This window comes from Corvus hawaiiensis, chromosome 14, assembly GCF_020740725.1.
Source record: "Corvus hawaiiensis isolate bCorHaw1 chromosome 14, bCorHaw1.pri.cur, whole genome shotgun sequence".
NCBI classification, from domain to species: domain Eukaryota; kingdom Metazoa; phylum Chordata; class Aves; order Passeriformes; family Corvidae; genus Corvus; species Corvus hawaiiensis.
In genome coordinates, this window is record NC_063226.1 from 10,374,230 (window position 1) to 10,397,206 (window position 22,977).

Below are 22,977 nucleotides of genomic sequence, written 5' to 3' on the forward strand. Positions count from 1 at the left end.
CGAAGGTGCAGCCCAGCACTGGCTTCTACATCTTGGGCCGTTCTCCAGGAGAGCAGCTGCTGGAGGCTGCCAAGGGACTTCTCCAGCAAGTGCTTCTCCCCTGTCGCACTTCACTGAGCAAGAGCTGCATGGGCAGCGTGGACTCATCGAAATGGAAAGGGTGTCCTTGTAGCTCGAGCTGAGCAAAGAAACCGTGCACGGTGCACCGTGGGTGGGTGCAGCATGCATGCAGAAAAGCGGCAAAGTTCAGTGCCGTCGCTGAGCTTCTCGTCAGTCCAGACTACTTAAGGCAAAGAATGAATCTGACGTCTCTGGATTCCATTCCTAGGAATTCGGGCTCTAAAAAAGGGGGAAAAGAGAAAAACAGGAACTCAGTACAAACAAAAACTCAGGAGCATTCTATAACTGCTTGCTATTACTGTGGAGAGGAAGGGCATTTTAGAAGAGAATGCCCTCATTTAAAGATGGATGTAAAAATCTTCCGAGAAGTAAACTCAGATGAGGAATAGTGAATTTACCAGCTCTATTTTCTGGGGGACAAATGCCATCTAGAGCCTGTGATAACGTTAAATGTCGGTCCCCAGGAGGAGGAGTTAGAATTTGTGGTTGATACGGGGGCTGAAAGAACCTGCCCAGTGAATACTCCAAAAGGTTGTAGTATAAGTAAAGGTACTGTAAAGGTAACAGGTGCAAAATGAGAAAGTATTACAGTTCCTATCATGAAAGATGTCGTAATCGAAGGAGAAACTAGAATTTGGATGGGGGGTGTTTTATTAGTCCTTGGGGCAGGTAGCAATTTATTAGGGAGGGATTTACAGGTGGAGTTGGGAATAGGAGTTATACCAAAAGAAGGGAAAATGATGGCTAAAATTTTAAAACTTGGTCAAGAAGATGAAAATAAAATTAACAAGTAGGTGTGGGCTGGAGAAGGGAATAGAGGAGGAATGGATATTGACCCCATAAGGGTCACGATTGAGAAAGAAGAATGTCCCATACGTGTACGTCAGTACCCTATATCCTTAGAAGGACGAGAAGGCTTAAAACCAGTAATAGAGGGACTAATAAAGGATGGGATATTAGAACCTTGTATGTCTCCTCATAACACCCCTATTCTACCAGTAAAAAAGCCTGATGGGACTTATAGGTTAGTGCAAGAGTTACGGGAAGTTAATAAGAGGATTTGGGATCGTTATCCTGTGGCACCCAATCCCTGTACTCTCCTGAGTAAAGTCCCACCCCAGCACCAGTGGTTTAGTGTAGTGGATTTAAAGGATACCTTCTGGACCTGCCCACTGGTTGAAGAAAGCCAAGATATTTTCGCCTTTGAATGGGAGGATCCAAATACCGGGAGAAGGCAGCAACTGAGATGGACAAGATTACCACAGGGATTTACAGAACTGCCAAACCTATTTGGACAAGCTTTAGAAATAATAGTACAAACTTTCCCTACTCCACCAGGAATACAAATCATCCAATATGTGGATGATCTCTTATTATGTGGGGAAGCTGAAAGTGAAGTCAGAGAAGCAACGATAAAACTTCTGAATTTTCTTGGAGCAAAGGGGTTAAGAGTATCAAAAGGGAAACTGCAATTTGTAGAATCAGAAGTAAAATATCTTGGTCACTTAATAAGCAAGGAGAGTCAAAAATTAAACCCCGAGAGAATTGAAGGCATTCTATCCCTTCCCCCTCCCTCTTCAAAGAGAGAAATTACAAAGCTACTTGGATTATTGGGATATTGTAGATTATGGATCGAAGGATATACACTGATGCCTTTTCCTGGTCTTAAAATCAAGAGTCATACATGGTTAGAAGGGGAAAAGGGATTTTACCTTGGTATTTATTTTTAAGGATCCTTAGGTGTACACGTCCAGGTCATATGCATCGAGATGCACCCCGCCGAGTCTCTGTCTGTGTCCCCCTCCCCACCCCCAACATTGGGTATAACATTATAGGTTTTACTAATTAGTATATCTATCAAAGATTCCCCAATGAGAGGCTTAAGTGAGCCCCCCTCCCCAAGGAACCTTCCCCTGGATGGTTCTATCTTGGTTTACAGAATGTGTTCTGGAGAGGACCTTGGGGTCTGGGGCACACTGATCCCTAGCTAGGAAGCTTCTAAAATGTTTAGTCTCTTAGCTTGACAACAAGTCTAAGAATGTAGGCAAAAAGCACTAGAAGTACAGAAGTTGTAAAAAGGTGTAACAGGGGTATAAAAGAAAAGGCAAAAATCTTCATGGCATCATTTCCCCCCTTTTAGAGACTAACAAAACTCTATCTTGTCTAGTCTCTACTCTACTCTATTTTTTACCCGCAGAACTGGTTTACACAACCGGCTGCTCCACAGGAAATTACACAGATAATAACTACAATTACAACTATTATGAATATTTCTTTTACCCAGGCCCAGTTTGGTAACCATGAGGTGAGGGTATCAAAAATATGATCAAATTTTAAAGTGTTATTTCTAGAAGCCGTTTCATGTAGAATTTGAGTTCCCTTCCAAATTTCATCCAAATCTTTCTTAATTCTTCCACTTTGGTCCACATAAGAACAACAATTGGTACTGACAATAGCACATACACCTCCTTGTGCAACAAGTATGAAATTGAGAGCTATCCTGTTTTGCATAACTGCACGGGACAGACTGCCAACTTCTTCCTGTAAGGCTGAAATTGCATCTGCAGTATGCTGCTTAATACGTTCAATGACAGCCGAGATGTTTACAATTGCTCTCTCCAGTTCAACTACTCCATAAGCAGGTACAAGGGCTCTGATTATGCCATGAAAAAGTGTGGGACATTCAATGAGGGGATTAAGAGATCTTTTTTCCCTCTCATTTGGTTTTTCAAGATGGTCAAATATTGTTCTATTTGGGACCACAGCCCCAATAGCACAAGCCTGGTCTTTGTTCACGGGCATAACTTTCCAGGCGTTATCACCACATATCCAATACAACCCCGTCCCAAACGGCTGAGCCAGTCTCCACCCAGTCAATTTCATCTTCGCCGCAATTCTTGGGTCTATTATTTCCCTGAAATGGGTCTGATGACAATATGAAGGAAGAACAGCTTTTCCTGTGGCGTTTACAATTGCACAAGGAACCTTATAGTTTGCACGCTCTACCAGGCCACTCAGGGTAATGGGAGGCAGAAGGGTGCTATTAATTGGTTCCCATGTTTCAGTGCAGTTCTCTTCCATTAAAATGCCAATCAATGGCCAGTGACCCTTCCCATCTAGAGGTAGTAACTGAGTACAGATCCAGCAATCGCTCTTATTAAGAATTTTGGACACATTTTGGACCACAGTCTTATGCAAATCATGGGGTGAACCCTGAACCATGGTTCCCAGTTGGGTAAATAGCAAACGTGTAAAAAACAGTTTAGACTGCATCTTTCTGATTTGTATTAGTCTCTGTCTTCTTGGTGATTTCAGGAGCAGAAGCTTTCTTCACCCTGGAGTAGTGAATCCACGGTCCCTTGACAGCAACCTTGACCGCAGTAAAAGTGGTCAGCAAAACTTGGAATGGTCCCTTCCACTTGGCTTGCAAGGGGTCGCTGTCCCGCCACTTGATGTAGACCGAGTCTCCAGGCTGGAATGGATGAGCAGGTGTGTCCAATCCTATTGGTTTGGATAACACGATGAATCTCTGGAGCTTCTGCAAAGTGGAACTCAGAGCCATTAAATATTTCTACAAATCATTTTTACCTCTCATATGAATTTCCCCTGGGATATGTGGAACCTGGTATGGCCTGCCGTATAATATTTCATAGGGACTGATGTTGTCCCTTTGCCTTGGCTGTATGCGGACTCTCAGCAAGGCTATAGGCAGGGCTTGAACCCATGTCATGGATGTCTCTTGACAAATCTTGCAAATCTGGGTTTTGAGGGTCCCATTCATGCATTCAACTTTGCCACTTGCCTGGGGCCTGTATGGTGTGTGCAGGTCCCAGGTAAGTCCCAAAATCCTGCTAACTTCCCCAACCACTGTGGCAACAAAATGTGGTCCCCTATCTGATGACATTCCCAAAGGAACCCCAAATCTTGGTATTATATGATTAAGCAAAGCTTTCATTACTTCTTTTGCTGTGTTGGTGTGACAGGGGAAAGCCTTAGGCCATCCACTGAAGGTGTCAACCAGTACCAGTATATACCTGCATCCCTCTTTGCGTGGCATCTCAGCAAAATCTATTTGCCAGTAATCTCCCGGGAGATCTCCTGTCTTTGTCACTCCTAACACAACTCTCTTGCTTGTGTCAGGGTTGTTTTTACAGCAGGTTTCACACTTGCTTGTTACAGATTGTACAATATCAGTCATTCCCTATCACTACTTTCCTCAAATGTTTTAAAAGATTTTCTATTCCCCAGTGGGTACTTTCAGGCTCTCGTTGGGCTATTTCCCGAAGGATCAGGGGTGGAACTACGACTTGTCCTACTGGGGTAACAGCCCACCCACCTTCTTTGATTTCAGCCTTAAGAAACTTAATTAATTTGTGATCCCTCTGATCGTATTTTGGGGTAAATGATGACAAATCTATCTCTTTCTGTGGTACCACTGCAAAAATGCCTTTTTCTGCAATCTTCCTGGCTGTTTGGTCAGCAAAACAATTTCCTAGTTCAGGGGCTGTTATCCCTTTTTGATGACCCTTGCAATGCATGATAGCCACTTCCGTAGGCTTCCAAATGCTTGGTAAAAGTGCAAGAATTTGTTTAGCATGCTTAACTTCATTACCTTGAGCAGTCAGCAGGCCACGTTCCTTCCAAATAGCTCCGTGGGCATGAACAACACTGAAGGCATATTTGGAATCAGTCCGTATGTTCACCTTCTTCCCCTCACTCAGTTCTAGAGCTCTCATTCGTGCAATGAGTTCAGCCTTCTGTGATGATACATCTGGAGGCAAGGCTTTTGCCTCAATTTTATCTGAGGTGGTTACGGCGCAACCGGTCATCCTCCTACCGTTTCTCATGAAGCTGCTCCCATCAGTGTACAATTCCCAGTCTGGATCCTTCAAAGGAACATCCTTCAGGTCTGGTCTGCTGGAATAAGTTTCCTCTATTGTCTGCAAACAATCATGCTCAGGCACACTGTCAAGTAATGTGGATGATAAAAACATTGCAGGGTTTACCACAGAAGTTGTCTTTAAAGTAACATCATCCTGTTCTAACAACACAGATTGGTATTTGAGCATTCTGCTAGGGGAGAGCCAGTGTCCCCCTTTTTGCTCCAGCACATTTATCACTGCATGGGGTACATACACGACAATGTGCTGCCCAAGGGTGAATTTATGGGCCTCTTGTATCAGAAGGACTGTTGCTGCCACAGCTTTCAAGCATCCTGGACAACCCTGGGCTACATTGTCTAGTTGTTTTGAAAAATAGGCCACAGCTCTTCACTGGTCTCCAAGGTGCTGTGCCAGTACCCCCAGAGCAACATTCAGTCGCTCATGTGTAAAGAGTTCAAAATGTTTAGTCAAGTCCGGCAGCCCCAGAGCTGGGGCTGACATCAAGGAATGTTTCAGCTGTTTAAATGCAGCCCTGGCATTCTCTGTCCACATAATTGTCCCTTTTTCAGCTCCTTTAAGGACTTCATATAAAGGTCTTACCAGTAGACCGTAGTTTGATATCCACAGGTGACACCAACCTACCATTCCCAGGAAGGCCTGCATCTCCCTTACGGTATGGGGCTCTGGAAGTGGACAGATGGCTTCCTTCCATTCTCTGCTGAGTTGGCGATGTCCACAGAAAATTTCCAGGCCCAGGTATACTACTGTTTCCCTGGCAACCTGTGCCTTCTCTTTCGAGACCCGATACCCACTTTGGCCTAAAAAGTTCAACAGACTTACAGTGAGCTCGATGCAGTCATCTCGTGTCTTGGCCGCTATCAAGATGTCATCAACATACTGGAGAACCGCTCCTCCTGGTTCTTGTTTCCTCCAGTCCTCAAGCTCCTTTGACAGCTGGTTTCCGAATATGGTTGGGCTGGTTTTGAATCCTTGTGGTAAAACTGTCCAGGTGAGCTGGGTCTTTCTCCCTGTTTCTGCATTCTCCCACTCAAAAGCAAAGAGTTCTTGGCTATTCTTATGCACAGGAATGCAGAAAAAGGCATCCTTGAGATCTAAAACCAGTGAACCACCCTAATTCATTTGTTAGTGTTGTCAAAAGTGTGTAAGGATTCGCTACCACTGGGTGTATGTCCTCTGTTATCTTGTTGCTTTCCCTCAAATCCTGTACCAACCTATAGCTTTTACCATCAGCTTTCTTTACTGGTAAGATTGGTGTGTTGTACCTGGATTCACATTCCACTAACAACCCAAATTTGAGAAACTTTTCAATCACAGGTACCAATCCCTTATGAGCTTCTAATTTCAGAGGATATTGTCTTTGTCTTACTGGTATAGCCCCTGCTTTGAGTGTGATACTCACAGGTTCAGCTTTTTTGGATCTCCCAGGAGAATCATTGGCCCACACTATTTGAATGATAGCTTCTTCAACTTCTTTGGGAATTTTTCTATGGCATTCCTGTACAAGGATAGCAGCTGCTTCCATAATTTTAGATTCTGGGATTGTAACTTTCACTCCCCCTTCCTTTGAAAACTTAATTTCTGCTTCCAATTTTTCCAATAAATCTCTGCCTAACAATGGCATTGGGGAATTTGGCATATACAGGAACTGGTGAGTGACTTAGTGTTTTCCCAATTTAAATTTTAAAGGTTGGGAAAAAGGCCTTGTTTCACTTACCCCTGTAGCTCCAATCACATCCACAGTATCTTGACTCAGTTTACCTTTTAAAGTATTTAACACAGAATATGTTGCCCCTGTATCAACCAGAAATTCAACATCATCATTCCCCAGCTTAGCTACAACCGAAGGCTCTGCTGGGGTAGTTACCTTCAGTCCCCGTCAGTCCGTATTTACAGTTAGTTCCGGAACTGGGGGCTTCTTTTCTGCTCGTGATGGACACTCATTTTTCCAGTGCCCCCGTTTTTTGAAAATTGCGCATTGGTCCTCAGACAGGGGAAAAGGGGGACCCATTTTTGATGTGTCAGATGACTTTTCCTTATCATACTTCTTCTTGTAGTGGGGTTTATTACATTTATCTTTGTCTACTAAGTCTCTGTTCTGGTATACCTTCCAGGCTACAGTCAACAATTTACTTATGTCTGGTGGCCCATCTATCTTTTGCAGCTTTTTCTTTATGTCATTAGCAGATTGACCTATAAACAGGTAGGCCAGGTGGATCTGCTGCTCAGGTGAGGCAGGGTCTAAGGTAGTGTATTTTTGTGCAGCCTCTTTAAGCCTATTTAGAAACTCGGTGGGGGTCTCATTTGGATTTTGTTTGATTTCATATAACCTAGCCCAATTCACTGCTTTAGGAACGGCACATTTTAACCCAACAACCACCCATTTTTGGTATTGCTTCAGCTTTTCCATCTGTTCTGGGACATTAGGATCCCAGCTAGGGTTCACTAGGGGATAGATATCATTAACTGACCCTTGAAGACTCCCAGTTGCAATTTGAGTTTCTATAGCAGATATAGCAGCTTTGTTGACCATTTCTCTCTCTGTTTTATTCAATAATTCATCTAGCATAACATTTAGATCACCCCAATCTGGGTTTTGGGATTTTACGGCCATTTCTACACACATAGCTACTCTCTCTGGGTTGTCCCTGTACTTCCCAATTGAGTTTTTCCACTGCTGTAATTCTCCGAGGGAAAATGGTGCCTTTATATAAATGACTCCTTGATTTCCCACAGCCTGTCTCAGAGGTGCTTCTAATACAAGTTCTTCCTCCCCCCCTTTATCTGTTTTGGGCCTTGTGTGTTTAGTGACAGGACTGACTGCTCTCATAGCTTCTCGGGCTATCCTGCCCCTCCTTCTACCACCCTCCCCATCTGTATCAAAATCATCCCATTTGCTTTTAATTGAAATTGGTTCATTGCTTTTAAAACTTGTTCCAGGCGAATGTTGATCAGGAACTGCCTCGCTCTTTGCGGCAGTGGAGGAGTAGGGAGGCAGGGGCTGCAAGCAGCTTCTCTCGTCCCTAGCTCTGCAAGAGCCGCCTGGGTCAGGGCCATCCCGTCTGCCCTCAGCTTTAACACTGCCCATGCTGCAGGGTGGGGAGAGCGAGTGGCTCCTCCTGTCTCTGGCTCGGAAACTTGCGGTTCTCTGTATTGGGGAATGCCGCAGCAATTGCCCGTGTCCATTCCTGCCTTCACTTCTGTGTTCAGGGTACTCGGGGAAAGGCGGCCAACCTGTCCCTTCCCCTCCCCCTTCCCTGTCTCTGCCTCTGGAAAGGTCAGAGGGCGGTGGCCAGTCTGCACCTTCTCTGCCTCTGGACCGGTCAGAGGGCGGCGGCCAGTCTGCACCTTCTCCGCCTCTGGAAAAGTCAGGTGGCGGTGGCATACCTGCCTCTTCTCTGCCCCTGGGGCGGTCAGGGGGCAGTGGCCAGTCTGCACTTTCTCTGCCTCTGGAAAAGTCAGGGGGTGGTGGCATACCTGCCTCTTCTCTGCCTCCGGGGCGGTCAGGGGGCAGCGGCCAATCCACCCCTTCCCTGCCTCTGGAAAAGTCAGGGGGCGGTGGCCAATCCGCATCTCTCCTACCTCTGCGCCTGCCCTCCGCCCTTGATGAGGCTGGGGGTGGGGGGGCCCCGCGCCGCTCCTCCGGCTTGGAGCCAGCCACCTGCCCCCTCCCCTGCCCCCGCTCGGACAGCGGCGGGGACAGTGGAGGCGGCGGCGGTGGCGGTGGAGGAGCCACTGCTCCCCCATCCCCCACCCCCACTTGTGTGGGCTGCCCTGCCGGTGGAGGCGGAGGCGGCGGAGCCACCGCTCCTCTATCCCCCGCCCCCACCTGTGTGGGCCACCCTGGCGGTTGAAGGGGGTGGGGAGATCCCCCCCCCCATTGCGCAAAGCTGGTGCTACCATATCTGTATCTATCATATCAATTTCTCTGTCCGTATTAGTATGTGAGTCAGCTTGCTGCAGCTTTTTCTTTCCCTTTCTCCTCCTCAAAGTAATTTCTATATTACTTTTGTCCACCACATAGGCTTCTTCCCTGTTCAAATACATAGTAAAAAGTTCTGCATATCATAGTTCATCAAACCTATGTAATGATCTCAATTCTACCATCAGGTCAGTAATGATGTTATTTTCCAAACTCCCATGGCGAGGCCAATTTCCTTGACTTAATTTTAAAGTCAGCCAAACCCGTGTGGACAGGCTGATCAATTCTCGGGTGTCCAAAGTAGTTTTTCGCCCTGTCAGCCATCTCCAGTGTTTTATTATCAGCTCTAATGGGCTGTTAGGAGGGATTTTTTCATTCACACCGCCCATGTTTGCTCACAGACAGGAAAACTCTGCCAGAGGAAAGCTCTTAACTCCCGAATTCAGCCTGCAATCTGGCCTTGGAATTCCTATTTCCCAGGCAGTTTATCTAGGTTACTACACAAACACTTCAAAACAGCACTTTAAAATACTAAAAAGCAAATAGTTTTAGCAAGCAGTAAATGCACACGCACGAAAATCTAGTCTCAACAGGATTCAAACCCACAACTTCCCGACGTACCAACCAACCAACCAACCCAACCAACCAACCTCTGAGCCACTCCTGTGGCTGCATGGGGTGCAGCCTCTGGGCTCCTGTGGACTCCACGGAGGGCCCTTCCTTTCCACAGTTTGCAGGGGAAAAGTTTAAGCTTTCCCCTTTTGTGGGCTTCTATGGCCCCAACCTTTCCAACCCCCTTGGAGATCTCCTTCCCTAGTGCTAGCACCATCTCGGTAGTATCGGTCCCCTTTTCTCTCACCTCTTTCCGTGCTTCTGACTTTCCGTGCTGGGTCCTAAAGTCCTGGTCACAGTCTTAGATTGTTGCTCCGGCCCCTCTGTAATTTGCCGGCAAAGAGAGGGGCAAAGCAAGATGTGTTCCAACCCAGGGCTGTGATTTTCTAGGTCTTTAGGGTCCCTTCGTGGTTGCCAGCAACTAATGCCTTTTCCTGGTCTTAAAATCAAGAGTCATACACGGTTATGTTCTGGTTTGGCCAAATTTAGAAATATACCTCTGAGAGAAGGCACAAACCCCTTCTCCCCCCCCCCCCCCCCCCCCGGTTCAGGAAAAAATAAATTTTCCTCAAAGGAAAGTGAAGGAGATAAAACTATTTATTTACCAAACACACAGGAAAAGGAAAATAAGGCTAAATAATAAAATGTTTCGCTGTGGAGGAAAAAACCTGGGAAAGTGTTAGAGTCCTCCCTTTGGTCTCCTCGGAGCTGGGGCTTGGGCCAGGGCCAGGCCCTCTGTGCCCGATGGAAAGTCCTCCCGATGTGTTCTGAGGTTGAAAGCAGTCCAGTAGAAAAGGGAGAAAATCCGGAATTCCACAGAAGGAAAAGCAAAATCCAACTCTCAGTCTCTCTCTGGAGAATGAGAACTGAAAACAACTGGCCAAAAGCTGACTGGAAAGCAGGAAGCCGGGTGCTTCCTCGCTCCCCCCTGCCGCAGCTGGGGGGGGAAAAAGTCACTATCTCTACTTGACTGTTGGGGTCCCTCCCCCGCCGTGTAGCCCTGGGAGAGGGGCCCTGAGGGCACAGACACGGGGCTTCCCTGCCCCTGCTCAGCCTCGTTCCCATTGGTTGGTTTGTGTTCCCTGCGCGGGCAGAAGGACCCTTGGTCCCGTGACTGGAACAGTTCCTGGGCAGAGCTCCGGCCATGCGGCTGGAGAAATAAACATCTCTGAAACATCTAGCAAGAATCTGTCTGTCCGTATATATTTCCTTTCCACGGGACTCCTGGTTTGATATATGCGTGTTGCAGGATCCCCACTGCAACAAATGGTGGTGAATTGTGAGCAGAACGATCCCCGATCCCTAAGCGACTGATTTGTGTGAGTAAACCCTGGAAACTTTGGATTCCTCTTCTTGGTTTTGCTTTGCTATTCCGTATCTAAACTATGGAGGAACCGTGGGAAGACTCTTGGCTCTCAGAGCCGCATATGGACATTTATCTTAAACTTAAAATGATTCTTGAACAACGATTTGTAAATTTTAGCTTGATTCAAGCTCAAAAAGAACTGAAACACTTCCTGGCATGGTTGTTTAAGAACTTTTTCTATGTTTCTTGGGATTTAATTCTTACCAAGGGCTTTTGGAAAACCGTTTGGACACAGTTAATACTGGAGTCAAAATATATGCCGATGGAAGAATATTTTTGTGAATATTATTTAGTTACCGAGACTGTTGAGCAATGTCAGCTGTGTCCTGGCGAAGGGAAGCCTGGCGCAGGGACCGTGCGGCCCAGGCCACGTGCGCCGAGCGCTCTGCGAGCAGCAGCGAGGCAGTTCCCGCGTGCGGGCGGAGCCACGCGAGCCGCAGTGTTGGTGGTGGAGCGAGGCGCGGTGGGAGCGGCGGGACCCGGCGGTGCCCGAATGGCCCCGTGCAGCGCGTGGTGGAGCGAGCCCCATGAACGCCCGACCGAGAGGGGCGGCACGCGGGCGGCGGCTGGCGGCGATGGCGGTGGAGCGGAGCCACGCCCAGCCGAAACGCGCGCTGGAGCAGGGCGCGGGGGAGTCATCGCTCGGGGGCCCGGCCGAGATGTGGGTGCAGCGCCCGGCAGCGGCAGCGAAGCTGCGACCAGAGGAGGCGACGCACGGAGAACTGAGCGGCGCGGCCTGGCCCGGCCCGCGCAGCTCCGAACGCGACCCCGGGAAGAGCGCGCAGGCACGAGCAGCCCCGACAATTCCAACACGGGAGCGACCGAAAGACAGAGCAAAGACGCAGCGAGACAGAAAACAGCAGCCACTCGGAAAAAGGAAAAGATCATAGCAACTAAGACCTTAGGGATAGTAAAATGGTATAATGTTAAGCAAAATTATGGTTTTATAACAAGGTGTGACAACCAGCAAGACATATTCGTGCATAGAACTGCTATTAAAAAGAATAACCCTGAAAAATGCATCCCAAGCTTGGGAGATGGAGAAGTGGTGGAATTTAATATTGTACTAGGGAGAAAAGGGTTACAAGCATCGCAGGTCACTGGGCCTGATGGTGTTTCTGTAAAAGGCAGTATATATGCAAAAAATCGTAGTCATGTTAGACAGTATCTCTATTGTAAGCCCCCCCTACAGTTTCCCTTTCCTAATCCCACCTTTCCCTTTTACCCTATGTCCTATTACCCCCAGTGTATTCCTAATCCGCTTTTTCATCCATGGTTTCCCTCACAAAACCATGCTTTTGCCAATTGTTTCCCCAAAAATCCCTTTCCAATGCCGAGTGGGGGATGAAAAGGGGGAGGGAAGAAGTTAAACCCTCTCCTGCCTCAGTTTCCCCACAAAGCATGCTCAGAGTTCTGTCTCCCTTCTGTCAGCCCTAAGATGTTCCAGAGAATCTGTTTGGACATTTAAAGACTCAGGAGGGTGGCTTGTTTTGTCTTGAAACGGTTCTTGTTATGTTTATCCAGTTGTTTTCATTCTCCTTTTATTAAAATAAAACGGGTGAGGTGTTGGGGTCCCTCCCCCGCCGTGTAGCCCTGGGAGAGGGGCCCTGAGGGCACAGGCACGGGGTTTCCTGCCCCTGCTCAGCCTCGTTCCCATTGGTTGGTTTGTGTTCCCTGCGCGGGCAGAAGGACCCTTGGTCCCGTGACTGGAACAGTTCCTGGGCAGAGCTCCGGCCATGCGGCTGGAGAAATAAACATCTCTGAAACATCTAGCAAGAATCTGTCTGTCCGTATATATTTCCTTTCCACGGGACTCCTGGTTTGATATATGCGTGTTGCAGGATCCCCACTGCAACACTTGACCTTGAACAAGCCGCAAACTGCTTTGAAAAAGTTTTGCTCAGTTTTTCCTTCCCCCTCTCAGGCTCAGTTTAGAGGCATAGAAAAGCACAAAAATTAATTTCTGGGCATAAGCAGCGATATGGGATACACATCATAAGGTCACCCCAAGACAGGTTAGAAGGGGAAAAGGGATTTTACCTTGGTATTTATTTTTAAGGATCCTTAGGTGCACACGTCCAGGTCATATGCATCGAGATGCACCCCGCCGAGTCTCTGTCTGTGTCCCGCCCCCCCAACATTGGGTATAACATTATAGGTTTTATTAATTAGCATATCTATCAAAGATTCCCCAATGAGAGGCTTAAGTGAGCCCCCCTCCCCAAGGAACCTTCCCCTGGATGGTTCTATTTTGGTTTACAGAATGTGTTCTGGAGAGGACCTTGGGGTCTGGGGCACACTGATCCCTAGCTAGGAAGCTTCTAAAATGTTTAGTCTCTTAGCTTGACAACAAGTCTAAGAATGTAGGCAAAAAGCACTAGAAGTACAGAAGTTGTAAAAAGGTGTAACAGGGGTATAAAAGAAAAGGCAAAAATCTTCATGGTATCAACACAAGCTGTAAAATTTCTGTATGGAAAGTTGACAGAAGGAGATGATATAAAATGGGCCAAAGAGGATAATGAGAAATTAGAGGAATTGAAATTAAAACTTGCCTCAGTACCAGCTTTAAGCTTACCCTCATTAGAAAAACCCTTTCATCTGTATGTGAATGTGGAAAGGGGAGTAGCTCATGGAGTTCTGGTTCAGGAGTGGGGAGGAGTGAAGAGACCTTACTTAGATAGCTTACTTGTCAAAGATGTTAGATCCAGTAAGCCATGGCTGGCCAATATGTATTCAAGCTATAGCAGCTACTGCAATCTTGGTAGAAGAAAGTCTTAAACTTACTTTTGGGAGCACGCTGATAGTGTACACACCTCATGCAGTTTGAAATGTGCCAAACCAGAAAGCTGAAAAATGGTTAACAGACTCTAGGATGCTAAAATATGAAGCGATTCTGATAGATAGTGATGATTTGACATTAGAAGTGAGTAAGAACCTAAATCCAGCTCAATTCTTATATGGAGAGCCAAAAGATAACCTGACATATAACTGCTTAGAAATTATCCAATACCAAACCAAAGTTCAAGCAGATCTCGAGGAACAAGCTCTTTCAGAAGGAGTAATAATATATGTAGACAGTTCTTCCAGATGTGTACAAGGAAAAAGAATGTCAGGGTATGCTTTAGTTGATGGGGGAACTGTGCAAACCATTGAAAAAGGAAAATTACCCTCAAACTGGTCAGCTCAGACTTGCAAATTATATGGCCTAAAAAGGGCACTGGAATATTTAGCACACAAGAAGGGAACTATATACACACTGATTCAAGGTATGCTTTTGGAGTAGTACACACCTTTGGGAAAATCTGGGAAGAAAGGGGATTACTTAATTCAGAGGGAAAGGGGTTGATACATGAAGGACTAATTTTAGAGGTTTTAGAGGCATTAGAATTACCTGAAGAGATAGCTGTAGTACATATAAAAGGACACCAAAAAGGAATGACCTCAGAAATAAGAGGAAATAATTTGGCAGATCAAGAAGCTAAGGATGCTGCAGAAAATGGGATAAAAAGGGTTATGTTAATTTTGACCTCAAAGAATGAAAAATTGGAGACTCCAAAATTCAGTGAAACAGAGGAGAAAGAATTACGTAAGATAGGGGGAAAGCCAGACGAATGTGGAAAATGGAAACTTCCGGACAGAAGGCAGTTACTTAATAAGTCACTCACCAGAAAAATATTAGAAAACATGCATCAAAAAACTCATTGGGGTACTAAGGCTTTGTGTGATCCCTTTCTAAGGAATTATGGGTGCATTGGAATTTATGGGTTAGCTAAACAAATAACTGAAAGATGTAAATAAGTAAATAAGAAGGTGTTGGGGTTTTAGTTTAGTCTTAGGTTTTCCTGTTAAAGGAATTTTCTCCCATATGCATGTTGCTAGGGGACAAATAGCTGTACTTAAGAAAGACAAAAAGGGGAGTAGGGCAGGCCTGGCTACTCCTTTGTCTACACTTGGGTGTGGGGGCAGTTCGCTCTGAGCGTCCGGAGAGAGAAGCTGCAGAGAAAGGAGCTGCTGCTTCTTTCTTTTTGGCCGTTCTTTCTTCCTGCTGGAAGCAACGCCGGGACCCCAAAAGCCGCTTTCCCTGCCCTGCTGGAGACCGAGCTGTGGCTGCCCTGCTCCGCTGCTGCTTCGAGTTTTCGCTACGCTGTAGCCCTGCTCGCCCTGCCTGCCTGGGCCTCCGTGGTTTTTTTTCCCATCTGGATACATCTCGTCTGCCACCCGGGATTTGCGTTCGTCCCTGCCATTCCAGCGTGCTGTTCCTGAGAGTCCAAGATCGGCTGCCCAGCGGTTTGTGAAGCCTTTGTTCCATCCTTCCCGGGATCCCAGGGCACCGGTGCCGCGGGTTTCCCGAGCTCGCTCCGGAGCGCCCCCTGCAGCCGCGGGGGAACCATCGCACCTGCCCTGCTCACCGGGAGCCGCCAGCGCCCCTGCCGGCTGCGAGCGGAACTGCACCCGAGGGGAAATAGCCTGACAGCCGAGAAGGCTGGCACTGGGTTTGTGTTTGCTGTTACTGCCAGAGTTGTTGTTGTTTTGTTTGACTGGTTATATACATATATATATATAGTAAAGAACTGTTATTCCTATTTCCCACATCTTCGCCTAAAGGCTCTTGATTTCAAAATATAATAACTTGGAGGGAAAAGGGGTTATATCTGCCACTTCAAGGGGGGCCTCTGCCTTCCTTAGCAGACACCTGTCTTTCAAAACCGAGACAGATCTTGGCGCCCAACGTGGGGCCTGAGGGCATTAAGAGATAGAGGTGAAAAAGGAATAACAGTTCCTCGATAACTTTATTTTGTGTGCTGGATATTGGAACCTTGTTAGGCAGCACTATGTGGTCTAGTTTACCCTGGTTTGGGTGGCATGTAGCCGTGGCTATATTCTTCCCCTTTGCAGCTCCTTATTTGAATATGGGTCCTCTGACTAAGGCTACCATTGCTGTTATCCAGCTTGCGTTATGGGTCGAGAAGGTGAGGAATTCATGGGTTTTTAACTTCCTCCGGAATGTGGGCTCATGGATAAACAGCTATCACATACTGAGCACATGTTTTTGGGGTTATGTTAACAATGGTACCTTCTGTGAGGAAATGACACCAGGGGAAGTTTTCTCCCAACCCCTCAACCAGTTCTTTGGGCCCACCCCATCAATTTTCGAAGGGTTTAAATTCCCTCTGAATACTAACCATCTGCTGCTGATAGGCCTACTCTATTTAGCATTCAAGGATAAGTTGAGATTGGCTTGGATATCTACTCGGACACCAGCCCCAGAGACTAGAGATCCTGCCCCAGAACCTGACATGGCCCCAGAGAGTAGAGTTCCTACCCCAGAGCCTGATCCTGCCCCAGAGCCTGACACGGCCCCAGACACTAGAGATCCTACCCCAGAACCTGACACGGCCCCAGACACTAGAGATCCTACCCCAGAGCCAGAGCCTGCCACAGCCCCAGACACTAGAGATCCCGCCCCACAGACTGATACTGCCCAACAGTCCACCTCAGAAATGGACTACCCAAACTGGGTGGGGGTACTGGCAAAAGGGATGCAGGAGATGTGCCAAGAGATGGGTCAGGTGCGCCAGGAGATATGCCAGGAGATGGGCCAGGTGCGCAAGGAGATGTGCCAGGAGATGGGCCAGGTGCGCCAGGAGATATGCCAATTGCTAAGGGAATACACCTCCTCAGCTAGTGAAAAACCCTCTCCCTGCCCCAAAGAGGGTGAGTCCGATGGTGCAGCAGTGGAACCCACGGATGTTACAACCGTCCAGGCTTCAGCTGAACCACAAGGACAACCACAGCCAGCAGCAGTCGCCCCTGTGCAAAGGAGGAAGTATAAGACCAAATCAGTACGACCAGTTAATGATGATGGGCAACCAGGGCCCTCACAACCAGCAGGAGAGCCAGAGCCAGAAGTCATCACTGAGTCCCTGTCGCACGACAGTCTCCGTGCTATGCGAAACGACATTGTGCGAAGGGGGCGTGAGCCTTATACCACCTGGCTGCTTCGGGTTTGGGACCTTATGGGCACAAGTGTGCAACTGGATAGTGGTGAGGCAAGGTATCTGGGATCGTTGACCCAGGACCCAGGTGTGGACCAGATATTTGTGAGGGAGCCAGGGCCTCTCTCTCTCTTTGGGAGCGGCTCTTAATGAGTGTGAGAGAAAGGTTCATTCACAAAGAAAGAATGCAGGAGTATCATCATAGAATGCAGTGGAAGACACTCGAGCAAGGGATCCAACAGCTAAGAGAGGTGGCAATATTAGAGGTACTCTTTGGGAAGGATGGACAGCATGATAATGACCCCGATAAGGTCAGGTGCACAGGACAGATGATGTGGAACCTGGCAAGGCTAGGGCCATCACAATACACCACCTTCATTGCAACGATTGATGCTGACAATACCCGAGAAACAGTGGGCTCTGTTGCCAACAGGCTCAGGCATTATGACAGCATGATCAATGGCCCGCTGAAAGCTCATGTCTCTGCTGTGGTCCAGGACCTCAAAGAGGAGATGAAGGAGATGAGGAAGGAGATGAGGGAAGAGATGAGGGAGGAGATGAGGGAGGAGATGAGGAGGGTCAGTGTGGCACCAGTGCGAGTCACAGGCCCCCAAGTCAGAGCCCGTCGTCCCCCTGCTAGAGAGAGAGGGTACACCCCACGAGCTGAGCTGTGGTTTTTCCTGTGTGAGCATGGGGAAGACATGAGAAGGTGGGATGGGAAACCCACCTCTGCCCTGGCAGCGCGGGTGCGTGAACTCAAGGAGGGAGGCACTAACCGAGGGGGTTCCGCTAAGGTGAAGGTAGCCTCAGCCTCCCGTGACCGAGCTGCCAGGCATTACAGAAGGGAGGATGATATGTCGGATCCCCTTGAAGGCACCTCAAGCATGTACGCCCAGGGAAAGAATGATAACCAGGGCTAGAGGGGCCCTGCCTCTAGCCAGGAAGAGGCACGGGAGAACCGAGTTTTCTGGACGGTGTGGATCCGATGGCCTGGCACATCAGAGCCACAAAAATATGATGCGTTGGTTGATACTGGGGCACAGTGTACTTTAATGCCATCGGGATATGTGGGGGCAGAACCTGTATCCATCGCTGGGGTGACCGGGGGATCACAGCAGTTGACCCTTTTGGAAGCTGAGGTGAGCCTGACTGGGAAGGAGTGGCAAAAGCATCCGATTGTGACCGGCCCAGAGGCCCCGTGTATTCTGGGCATAGACTTCCTCCAGAATGGCTACTACAAAGACCCAAAAGGACTCAGGTGGGCATTTGGGATTGCTGCTGTGGAGGCAGAGGGCATTAGGCAATTGAACACCCTGCCTGGACTATCTGAGAATCCTTCTGCAGTTGGGCTCCTGAAAGTGGAAGAGCAACGAGTGCCAATTGCCACCTCGACAGTGCACCGCCGGCAGTATCGGACAAATCGAGATGCTGTGATCCCCATCCACAAGATGATCCGCGAGCTGGAGAGTCAAGGGGTGGTCAGCAAGACCCACTCACCCTTCAACAGCCCCATCTGGCCTGTGCGCAAGTCTGACGGGGAATGGAGATTGACTGTGGACTATCGTGCCCTGAATGAAGTGACTCCACCGCTGAGCGCTGCCGTGCCAGACATGTTGGAGCTCCAGTACGAGCTGGAGTCCAAAGCAGCGAAGTGGTACGCCACTATTGACATTGCCAATGCCTTCTTCTCCATTCCTCTGGCAGCAGAGTGCAGGCCCCAGTTTGCCTTCACCTGGAGGGGCGTGCAGTACACCTGGAACCGACTGCCCCAGGGGTGGAAGCACAGTCCCACCATCTGTCATGGACTGATCCAGACTGCACTAGAAAAGAGTGAGGCTCCAGAACATCTGCAGTACATTGATGACATCATTGTGTGGGGGAACACCGCAACCGAAGTGTTTGAGAAAGGAGAGAGAATAATTCAAATTCTCCTGCAAGCTGGTTTTGCCATCAAGAAGAGCAAGGTCAAGGGACCTGCCCGAGAGATCCAGTTCCTGGGAGTAAAGTGGCAAGATGGACGACGTCAGATTCCCACTGAGGTCATCAATAAGATCACAGCAATGTCTCCACCGACCAACAAGAAGGAAACACAAGCTTTCCTAGGCGCTATAGGTTTCTGGAGGATGCACATTCCCGAGTACAGCCAGATCGTGAGTCCTCTCTACCTGGTTACCCGCAAGAAGAATGATTTCCACTGGGGCCCTGAACAGCAGCAAGCCTTCGCCCAGATCAAACAGGAAATTGCTCACGCCGTAGCCCTTGGCCCAGTCAGGACAGGACCAGAGGTGAAGAACGTGCTCTACTCTGCAGCCGGGAACAATGGTCTGTCCTGGAGCCTCTGGCAGAAGGTGCCTGGTGAGACTCGGGGCCGACCACTGGGATTCTGGAGCCGAAGCTACAGAGGATCTGAAGCCAACTACACTCCCACAGAGAAGGAAATCCTGGCAGCTTATGAAGGAGTCCAGGCTGCCTCAGAAGTAATCGGCACAGAGGCACAACTCCTCCTGGCACCCCGACTACCGGTGCTGGGGTGGATGTTCAAAGGAAAGGTTCCCTCCACGCATCACGCCACCGACGCTACTTGGAGCAAATGGATTGCCCTCATCACGCAGCGCGCCCGAATTGGAAACCCAAGTCGCCCTGGGATCTTGGAAATAATTACAAACTGGCCGGAAGGTGAGACTTTTGGGTTATCTTCTGAAGAAGAAGAGGAGCAGGTGACACGTGCCGAAGAAGCCCCACCATATAACGAGCTACCAGAGAGTGAAAGACAATACGCCCTCTTCACTGATGGTTCCTGCCGAATTGTAGGCGCTAGCCGGAAATGGAAAGCCGCTGTATGGAGCCCCACACGACAAGTTGCACAGGCCACTGAAGGAGAAGGTAGATCGAGCCAATTCGCTGAGCTCAAAGCTGTCCAATTAGCTCTGGACATAGCTGAAAGAGAGAAGTGGCCAAAGCTCTACCTCTACACTGATTCATGGATGGTAGCCAATGCTCTGTGGGGTTGGCTGGAAAGGTGGAATAAGGCAAACTGGCAGCGCAGAGGAAAACCAATCTGGGCTGCTGAAGAGTGGAAAGACATTGCCACTCGGGTAGAGAAGCTATCCGTGAAAGTCCGTCATGTAGACGCTCACATCCCCAAGAGCCGGGCTAATGAAGAACATCGTAACAACAAACAGGTAGATCAGGCTGCGAAAATAGAGGTGTCCCAGATAGACTTGGATTGGCAACATAAAGGAGAACTGTTCCTAGCTCGATGGGCCCATGATGCCTCAGGCCATCAGGGCAGAGATGCCACCTATAAGTGGGCACGAGACCGAGGGGTGGATCTAACCATGGACAGTATCTCCCAGGTTATCCATGACTGTGAGACATGCGCTGCGATCAAGCAGGCCAAGCGGGTGAAGCCTCTGTGGTATGGCGGGCGATGGTCCAAATACAAGTATGGGGAGGCCTGGCAGATTGATTACATCACACTGCCTCAAACCCGCCAAGGCAAGCGCTATGTGCTCACAATGGTAGAAGCCACCACTGGGTGGCTGGAGACCTACCCTGTGCCTCATGCTACTGCCCGGAACACCATCCTGGGCCTGGAAAAGCAAGTCCTTTGGAGGCATGGCACCCCTGAGAGAATCGAGTCTGACAATGGGACTCATTTCAAGAACAGCCTTATAAACACCTGGGCTAGAGAACATGGCATTGAGTGGGTGTACCACATCCCTTACCATGCACCAGCAGCTGGGAAGGTTGAGCGGTGTAATGGACTGCTTAAAACCACCTTGAAGGCACTGGGTGGGGGGACTTTCAAAAACTGGGAGATGCATTTAGCAAGAGCCACCTGGTTAGTTAACACTCGAGGTTCCACCAGCCGAGCAGGCCCTGCCCAATCCGAACCCCTACAAACAACAGACGGGGATAAGGTTCCAGTGGTGCACATGAGAGGTATGCTTGGAAAAACTGTTTGGGTAAAGTCTGCCTTGAGCAAAGACAAACCCATCCGTGGGGTTGTTTTTGCTCAGGGACCAGGCTGCACCTGGTGGGTGATGCAAAAGGATGGAGAGACCCGATGCTTACCTCAAGAGGACCTTGTTTTAGGGTGAACTACCCATGGCTCTGTATTTGTATCAGTATCAGCATGTATATTTGTATATAATTTGGGTAATGCATAGATTTATATGGTTAAAAAAAAGTTAAGTTTCATGTAACATGTTAGTATGGGAAAAAATTCGGGGTGGATAATGTTGGGGTTTTAGTTTAGTCTTAGGTTTTCCTGTTAAAGGAATTTTCTCCCATATGCATGTTGCTAGGGGACAAATAGCTGTACTTAAGAAAGACAAAAAGGGGAGTAGGGCGGGCCTGGCTACTCCTTTGTCTACACTTGGGTGTGGGGGCAGTTCGCTCTGAGCGTCCGGAGAGAGAAGCTGCAGAGAAAGGAGCTGCTGCTTCTTTCTTTTTGGCCGTTCTTTCTTCCTGCTGGAAGCAACGCCGGGACCCCAAAAGCCGCTTTCCCTGCCCTGCTGGAGACCGAGCTGTGGCTGCCCTGCTCCGCTGCTGCTTCGAGTTTTCGCTACGCTGTAGCCCTGCTCGCCCTGCCTGCCTGGGCCTCCGTGGTTTTTTTTCCCATCTGGATACATCTCGTCTGCCACCCGGGATTTGCGTTCGTCCCTGCCATTCCAGCGTGCTGTTCCTGAGAGTCCGGGATCGGCTGCCCAGCGGTTTGTGAAGCCTTTGTTCCATCCTTCCCGGGATCCCAGGGCACCGGTGCCGCGGGTTTCCCGAGCTCGCTCCGGAGCGCCCCCTGCAGCCGCGGGGGAACCATCGCACCTGCCCTGCTCACCGGGAGCCGCCAGCGCCCCTGCCGGCTGCGAGCGGAACTGCACCCGAGGGGAAATAGCCTGACAGCCGAGAAGGCTGGCACTGGGTTTGTGTTTGCTGTTATTGCCAGAGTTGTTGTTGTTTTGTTTGACTGGTTATATACATATATATATATAGTAAAGAACTGTTATTCCTATTTCCCACATCTTCGCCTAAAGGCTCTTGATTTCAAAATATAATAACTTGGAGGGAAAAGGGGTTATATCTGCCACTTCAAGGGGGGCCTCTGCCTTCCTTAGCAGACACCTGTCTTTCAAAACCGAGACAGAAGGTGATGAGAAAAACAACTCCAGGAGATCGTGAGTTAGCTCTCCGACCATTTCAATGTATCCAAGTGGATTTTACTGAACTCCCCCAAGCGCAGAGGTGGAAATTCTCATTAGTAATAACAGACCATCTTACCCATTGGGTGGAAGCTGTTCCCACTGTCAGAGCCACAGCCAATGCAGTATGTAAAACCCTCTTAGAACAAATTATTCCTAGGTATGGAATGATTAATAGGATAGACTCAGATAGATGGACACAGTTTACATCAAAAGTTCTGCAGCAACTAACTCAAGCCTTGGGAATAAAATGGGAACTACATACCCCATGGCACCCACAGAGTTCAGGATGGGTAGAGAGGATGAACCAAACTTTAAAGAGAACCTTAACTAAATTAATAATTGAAACTCAAATGTCATGGGTAAAATGCCTACCTCTGGCTTTATTGAGGGTTCAGTCCCAACCCAGGTCAGACCCTGGGAGTGTCACCTTATGAAATGATGTTTGGGTTACCCTTTCTGACCACCCAACATGAAACTGCTACCTATGAATTCGGGGAAATGAGTGTTAAAGAATATGTCAACACAATTGCAAGGACCCTTGAAGATTTGCGGTTAAAAGGGATACTCCCTCAAACCACACCTTTAGACTTTAAAATCCATAAACTTCCATCCAGGGGAGTGGGTACTAGTAAAAACGTGGAAAGAGCAATCTTTAGCTCCACAATGGGAAGGTCCTTTTCAGGTGCTACTGACGACTGAGGCAGCGATCCAGACCAAGGAGCAAGGGTGGATCCACGCCAGCAGAATCAAAGGACCCATGGAAGAACCTAAGGAGTGGACTATAACATCTATGCCTGGCGATACCAAGTTAACTCTTAAGAGGTAACTGGGGGTTAATGTGCTGGGAAGACCCAAA

The 22,977-nt window shown here is 48.4% G+C and overlaps 1 protein-coding gene across 3 annotated transcripts in view; it reads right to left on the reverse strand.

The window, feature by feature from the left end:
- Positions 1–2,186: 2,186 nt before the first annotated feature.
- LOC125333237 (endogenous retroviral envelope protein HEMO-like) overlaps positions 2,187–22,977 on the reverse strand; it is a 50,892-nt gene continuing 30,101 nt past the window's right edge. The window contains exons 1-2 of one of the 3 annotated variants that reach the window (XM_048319033.1): positions 9,803–10,000; positions 2,187–3,621 (exon numbers count right to left, since the gene is read on the reverse strand). In XM_048319033.1, the coding sequence (XP_048174990.1) occupies positions 2,308–3,393 (1,086 nt within the window). In that variant the 5' untranslated portion in view covers positions 3,394–3,621; positions 9,803–10,000 and the 3' untranslated portion in view covers positions 2,187–2,307. Of the gene's footprint in view, positions 3,659–9,802; positions 10,001–22,977 lie in introns of those variants that run through there. The other 2 variants (XM_048319031.1, XM_048319032.1) reach the window with 2 other exon arrangements.